This window comes from Prosopis cineraria, unplaced genomic scaffold (genome assembly GCF_029017545.1).
Source record: "Prosopis cineraria cultivar Desert tree isolate PC_DT_omini unplaced genomic scaffold, ASM2901754v1 PC6, whole genome shotgun sequence".
Classification (NCBI taxonomy): Eukaryota; Viridiplantae; Streptophyta; class Magnoliopsida; order Fabales; family Fabaceae; genus Prosopis; species Prosopis cineraria.
The window spans coordinates 24,726,773-24,734,716 of record NW_026555337.1 but is presented as its reverse complement, the minus strand read 5'-3'; the positions used below and the strand labels follow the sequence as shown (position 1 = coordinate 24,734,716).

At 27.9% G+C, this 7,944-nt stretch overlaps 1 protein-coding gene across 1 annotated transcript; it reads right to left on the bottom strand.

The window, feature by feature from the left end:
- Positions 1-3,741: 3,741 nt before the first annotated feature.
- On the bottom strand, positions 3,742-7,660 carry LOC129314020 (leucine-rich repeat receptor-like serine/threonine-protein kinase At1g17230). The gene is made up of 3 exons (XM_054957400.1): positions 7,225-7,660; positions 4,759-4,897; positions 3,742-3,811 (listed from the first exon to the last, which is right to left on the bottom strand). The coding sequence occupies exons 1-3, from the start codon at positions 7,658-7,660 to the stop codon at positions 3,742-3,744; spliced, it is 645 nt and encodes a 214-aa protein (XP_054813375.1).
- Between the last annotated feature and the right edge of the window lie 284 nt (positions 7,661-7,944).

Below are 7,944 nucleotides of genomic sequence, written 5' to 3'. Positions count from 1 at the left end.
ATAACATTTCTCTCAAATCATAAATTAGTAAATTACTTTTAAAAAATATCAATAATAAAACTTAAAAATGAAAATTTTCAAATATATACCACAGTTTATGTATATAACTACATATTTAAAAAAAAAAATTCTCGACCACCTTTGATTCTCATTTCAGCCCCAATTCAAAATATGGAATAACTTAATAATTTGGTATCTTCAAAATTTTTTTGTTATGCCATATATAAAATTGTTGTGAGTGAAAAACTAATAGTTGGATAAATTGATTACACATTTTAAGATCAGTCGTCATATGTTGATTTATTTCAATGGTGGATCTATATATGATATAGCTTGAACTTGTTCTTTGGGCATTTTATACCAAAGATTATTTTTTTTCAAACAAAGCCCGATATATGCCATGTTGCCACTCTAATCATTCTATAAAGCCCACTCAAAATTTGATTTCTTACCACTTATTCCTCTTAATTAAAATTCTAATGATGTTTGTAGCCAATAAGAGCAAAATTGACTGTGATTGATAAGTACACAAATTGGATAAACAAAGATTGAATTAGACGTTGGATCCATCTAGATTTTACTTTATATTTACATATTAACATTATGCATTCTTTGTATTGTTGGTCCATTTGTTAAAGACTAAGAAATAAGTCATTATTAGATAATTTAGGGATTTTATACAAGAATTATTTTGTAGAAATTTTATAAAAAAAGATATTATTTTATACTTGGTTACAATAATAAAAATTAATTATTAGTTAGTTATTTTAAATTTCATAATATCTTTCGTTATTTTTTATAAAATAATTGATTATTTTAATTATTTTAAAATCGTAGCATACCCTCTTGTATCTCACATTTTTAAAACATTCTCTCTCTCAAAGTACTTTCAAAATAATCAAAAATATTTTTTTAAAAAAACGGTATTTTTTCATAAAATAAGTTGAAAACAAATTGGCTATTTTTATCTTTAAAATTCTTATAATTAACTAAGTGAAAACAACAAAAAGAGTAAATAGTTTTGATATGTAAAACTATGATACACTTTAAAATATTTAATCTAAATATTTAACCAAACATTTAATTATAAAATATGATATACTTTAAAATATTTAATCTAAATATATTTTATTATTGAGATTTATGGGGGTTACAGTAAGTAGAACCTTTTTTAGAAAAGGTAAGACTGCAATTGTGACGATAAAATTATCAACAAAATTTCAAAAGTTATCAACTAATTTTGTATATAATTATGTGTGTGTATCAATATAACAAAATAAAAAGTACAATAGTACAAGTGTTGATATATATGTCTAAAAGTAACATCTATGAATGACAGAATTGGTGATGGGCTTATGCTTCTACTACGTATCATTTTTGTTTGTATTTGAAGAGATATTAGGGTGGGAAAGTTAAAAAAGAGACACGGACCAATATTTAGTTAAAATTATGTGTATTTGATTTTTAAATTAAATTTAAATTAGAAAATTTGTATTTAAATCCCAAAAATTTTATAAAATTAAAAATTAAAACTTACAAAAATACTCATCTTTTTTAACAAAAGACCCTTCCTTTATTAAAATTGGATTTAGTACATATGCTTGAATTTTAATATCATTAAAGTCCTTTGAAAATAAAAATCAAGCATATTGTTGCTGGTTCTAATAGGATGGGTGTCTTCATTATCACTTCCTTTGTCTCATCTACTACTTAAAATTATTTGGCTGATCTCTCTTATCTTGTTGCTGATTCTGTTTTTGCTTTGTTGCTTTCCTTGTTTTGTTGCTTTGTCGTCGTTTGCGGTTTCAGTTGTACCGTACTAGTTTATTTGCCTTAGGAATATATCAGCAGTTGGAGAGAAAAAAAAGTCCTTTGAAATTTAATGGAAGTTTCCTTACAACAGACCTACTAGAAATTATCCCCTTTTATATTTGAAATCTTTGTAATATGTAGAGTTCTCAATGACATTATAAAATATTACAAATTATGTATAAAAATATAATCCAATTTTTGTTTTGTGAAAAAAAAAGTTTATCCTAGACTTCTGCATTTTGGGATATATAATTAATAGAATTCTGATGAAACCTATTAGCATCTAAGTTCATAATTTCAAGTTGCAAGAGAAATGAAGTAAGAACAAAAAAAATAATCTATAATGAATTATAATTTGCATAAAAATTATGCCTTGTAAATTATTGGAACCAAGACCTAATTCCTGAAGCAAAACCAAACTTCCAATGCTTCTAGGTATGTAGCCAATGAGTTGATTTGGAGCCAAGTGCATAATTTTAGGGTTTGTAAGATTGGCAATACATTTGGAATATCTCCTGCATTATTGCAATAACAAATAAAAACACTGACATGAGTGCTTTTGCATATATTATGGAAAATCATAGAAATACAAATACAATATAACTTTATGGAGATGATCATGGACAACATATGTCGTATAAAAAATCATATAAATTTAAAAACCATTAAAAAGGTATCTCTTGCACTATGGCTCCAAGAACCAAAATGAAAGGGACAAAAACTAACAAAAGCATGCAAAATATTTGTTCCTGACAGTGCAAAGAATACTAAATGATGTTAATACACTATGTTGTGTTGAAAGCATAGTAACGGAGTTACCAATATCACAACAAATTAAAATTATATATAATTTGTAGATTAATTTATTGCCTCTACTCAACATAATCAATATATATATATATCCCATTCCCCTCTCCAAGAAAATCAATGTTGAATATAATATTGTAAATAGTTTATTCTAAGACATTCTAACGCATATTAAATTTTTTGAAATGATTTATAGAAAATATATGAATTTATCTGATATTATTAAAGACATGCCTATTAAGCAGTTGCATGACATCAATTCAAGTGAGGATAAGCTAGGAATAGCTAGAGGTATTTTTCCTGAAATATCATTCCTTGCTAAACATAAAATCTTTAAACATTGAAGGCTTCCAATCTCAAGTGGAATAGATCCATGGATAGAACTAAAATTCCAATCCAAGGTCTCTAATTTTGACATATTTGGTACCAATAGCCACTAATGATGACATAACCACAAGAAAAGTCATGGTTTTCTAAACAGATTGGGCCATCCAATTCCACCTATTACATTAGGAATTGGCTCCTGGTTCAGTCCTCTACAACCTTCAAAACGAAACACTTAAAGACAGGGACATCTGAAGGAGTTTTGGGGCCTGAGGTGAAATTATTTTAGAGGTCTAATGTATTGTTATTTTGCCACTTCAAATTCTATAAAAAAAATCACAAATAAAGGGTAAAAGAGGAAAAAACACACCTAATATATATGGCCATCCACGATTGGATTTCTTTATTCTTTTAATAGAAGTGCAAAACTCCTATGAACAAATAAAAGGATTTGTTGATTTCATAATGACAAATGAGAAATCAAGTTATCAATCAAGCCATGCCATGGAAACGACTAAGCAAGCGCTATTTTTTTTTAATAAGAAAATAATGGTTGAGCAAGAAATGATTTGGTTGAGAGAAAAGAAGAGATGAAATGACAAAGTGGTTGTGGCAGAGTATAAGCGGCCATATATTTTTAAAGAAGATATATGATTAACATTAATGCTTAGTAAAAAAATTAATTATTGGTTATCCAAGATAAAAGTAAGTAATAAACTCTAATGAAAATATATAATTAACATTAATGCTTAATAAGAAAAAGAATTACCGATTATATAGGATATAAGTGAACATTTTTTAGGCATAAGATGACAGCCTTAATGGACTAGTTTTACACACGGCCTTGCTGATAGAACCAATGAAATACCTGGAAAGTGATAATAGTACAAATGTATTCTTATATGATAGATGACGTGGTTAACTATTAAGCATTACTAAGAAAAAAATCAATAATGAAATTTCAAAGTCTCTTTGTCTTTCTTGCGCCTTTGCCCAACACCTTAAATATAAATAAATAAAGTTTGGCATTGTGTATAGCCATATATGTTTACCTCTGTTTTTAGCTCTTAAAATAGAGATAAATAGAATCATAATTCATTATTTGCTTTAGACTGATTCTTAGAATTTGGTAAAACTATAGGGTTTAAAGTTTTATATTTTTTTCAATTTTTTACTTCTTATTTACAATTTAAGAGAAACAACTGATGTGGAGACTTTATATTTTAATATCGATGTACTCCATATTAACATTATCACTCAAATGAATATGTTTCAACTCTAATATTACACGTAATTAATGGTATTTTGACTAGAAAGCTATTAGCATTTAAGTTTATAATTATTAAGTTTCAAAAGAAAAAACAACAATACAAAGGAAACAAAAAATTGATGATACCAAATTACAATTTACTAATAGTATACCTTGTAAATTATTGTGACCGAGATCAAATTTTAAAAGAAAAATCAAATTTCCAATGCATCTTAGTATATTTCCTTGAAAAGTAACAGTAGTCTAGGGATTATCAAACATTAACTTTCTCAGGGGAAGTTAATTTGAATAAATTGTGCTAATTTTGATAATTCGAATACCCATATTGTACATGGAATTGAAAATGCAAATCTTTGCAAAATCAATAACAATATTATATGCTCATCTCTATTTTTAACAAAAAAAGTAGAGGTAAATAGAGTAATATTTCTAAAAAAAATATTAGACAAATATAGTTGACAGATGGACCGCGTGATCAATAATAACACACAAAAATAACACAAAATTGATGAAAAGCTATACATTATCATTGGATGAAAGCTTACCTTCTATTGTCATTGAGATATAATTCCTGAAGCATAGTCAAGTTTCCAATACTTCTTGGTTTTTGGCCAGACAACTTGTTAACCTCTAGGTATATAACTTTCATGTTTGTGAGAGCACCAATAGTTTTGGGAATATCTCCTACAATATGATAATGAGAAAAACCATATTATTATGAGTTCTCATGTACAAAATGATTATGATAAAAAAAAAAGAAAAATGAGTAACAATAATAATCTTATGAATGCATTCTTTTAAGGTTATTTTGATCAAAAAATTATCATTACTGATTTTGTATTTAAAAAATAGGAAAATGATAAAGCTCTTAAACAAAAACAAATTATTTTACGTGTAGCCGCTAATTTGAGCTCTTTTTTAATTAATTGTTAACCAAATATTATTGGACCAAAAATTTCATTAGCATACATAGATAAATTTTGGAAGTGTACTTTTTTTTGGTGTGCTGGAGCTGTAATATTTATTACGGTGCATAAATGATTGGATAAAATAATAAAAAAAGTGCATCATTATGTCATGCGTTGCATGCGTTGTTTTGTGCAACGGCAAGGGAGAGTGATATGGTTAGGAATGGAATTAATGGTTTGGATGAAGGGTATGCTAGAAGTTTAAATTGCCATGATTCACCTTTGAGAATCTTTGATAAATTACTTTCAACAGTGTTAAAAAAATGAAACTAAAGTGTATCTTTTGAAAAGTATGGGTTGGCTTCATTAATATTAAGAAAATTAAAGATAAATGAATATATTTTATTCCCCTCTTTGATTCCAGTACGAACCTCCAACTTTTTGGTTGGATATATAGAATACAGTACACTAACCAAAAAGCCAAAGCCATGCAGCTGAATGTATTTTACTCTAAAAATAAATCATAAATAATATGAAAAGTTTTTAAGAATAGATATCAAAATTTACAAAACATGTATGAACAAATTTAGAATTGTTAACAGTAACTATAACACAAAAAATGGGTGAAAACAGTGTATTATATATATATAATATTGTAAAAAATACGGATAAAATGTTAATTATTTTTATATTCTTCATATAGTTTTTTTATTACTCATGAATATTTTCCTATTGAAGGAAATCATGTTTAATATATGATCAAATTCTTTACATAGTTTTTTATATTGAAGTACTTTTGTAAAGTTAATGTATTATATTTTTATATGTTGCATTTTTAAGTTTTACATTATTATACATCATCAGTTATTTAATAACATTTCTATCAAATCATAAAATAACTTTTTAAAAATATTGATAATAAAAATTAAAAATGAAAATTCAAATACCATAGTTGATGAACACATCTATATATTAAAAAAAAAAATATCCCACCCATCTTTGATTTTAATTGCTGCACTAGTTTAAATGAACATAGCCTAAAAATGTGGTTACTTTTGAAAATGTTTTTTTCCACCCTATCCATAAAATTGTTGCGCGTGAAGAGTTGTCAATTGGACATGGTCAGAAGGATAAGGACTATTGGGGGATAGGTAGTAAATTTTAACTCAGGGAGGCGAAAAACACAAGCTTGGAAGCCCATAATTAATATTTAATTTTAATTAATTTATACCTATGCGTCATGTTTGATTTACTGCCACACACTAATCAATCTATACAGCCCACAAACCTACAACTTTTTATGCATTAGCTAATTATAAGATCCAAAGGTGGTTCCTCTTAAACATTAGTCGCCATCCAATTAGAAGCTCGTAATTCTGTGCCTTACACCTTTTTATGCATCTCAGTTAAAATTACAATGATGTTTATAGTCAATAAGAAAAAAACACAGAATTCACCTAAAGATTTACAACCAATACATGTTTCTCCATTTCCGTTGACTTTTTATAGAACTCCTATTTTATGTTGTGTTTGGATTAACAAGAATTTAGATTTGGATCAAATTCCTTATTTAGACATACAAAAATTTGTGGATCCAAATCTATGTTCTTTATATTTCCTTTGTAATTTCAAATTTCCTCTACATCCTAGTCATTTGAAATTTCAGCCACTTCAAACATATTGTTCTTTTGGTATTTTCAGTATTGATGTCTGTCTCTATGACTCTCATATCCTTTTTTTTTTAATCTCCCATTTGATTTTTTTTAAACTACCCAAACTAAGGATTTTAAATATATGAATTTTAAATGAGATATTTGAAATGCATGATTTTAAATCTAAAATTTATGTTCAAATCCATCAATCCAAACATTATCATTATTCTTTAGTAGAGCTTCCCTTCACTCCTATTATATATCTATTTGCGTTATATCTGTGTGTGTGTGTGTGTGTGTTCTTTTTGAATAATGAACAAAATTGGGCAAATGCAGGTTGAGCGAGAGATCGTAATTAATAGCTTATCCTAAGATGTACTAACACCAACACAACATCGTTTGAGATAACTTGGAGCAAATATAAATTTATCTGATATTATGAAAGGCATACCTTTTAAGTAGTTGAATGACAAAGACATCAGCTTAAGTGAGGATAAGCCAGAAATAGTTGGAGGTATATTTCCTGAAAGATTGTTCCATGCTATACGTAAAATCTTTAAATGTTGAAGCCTTTCGATCTCAAGTAGAATAGATCCATGGATGAAATTCTTAGCGCAATCCAAGGTCTCTAATTTTGACAAATTTGATACGCTTGGAGGAATAACACCCTGAAAACTATTATATCGAAAGATTAGGTGTTGAAGAGCAAATAAACTTCCAATCCAAGCTGGAATTTTCCCATCAAAGTCATTATAGCTAAGGTTGAGAATTTTCATCTTGTGTAGCTGCAGCAGCTCCTTCGGTAACTCACCATGAAAGCTGTTATTATGAAGGTCAAGTTCAACAAGGGAGGACAAATTCCCCACTTCTGACGGTAAGGTGCCCATGAGACTCTTGTGAGCAAGATTCAATACACTTACTCTCTCACCTTTAGGATCACAAGTAACCCCAACCCAATTGCAAAGGGAGGAAGAGTTAGACCAATTAGCCAAGTGGTTGAATGTGTCTCACAGAAATTTTGAGAGCAAGAAGTGCAAATTCATCATTTTTGGTGACATTGGTGTGACATAAAGTTGGACAGACCATGAGATAGCAAAGCAGTGAGAACATGGAGAAGGAAAAATGAAACCAAAGGTTCGCCATCATGAATTGGTTCAAGGCCTCTAGCATT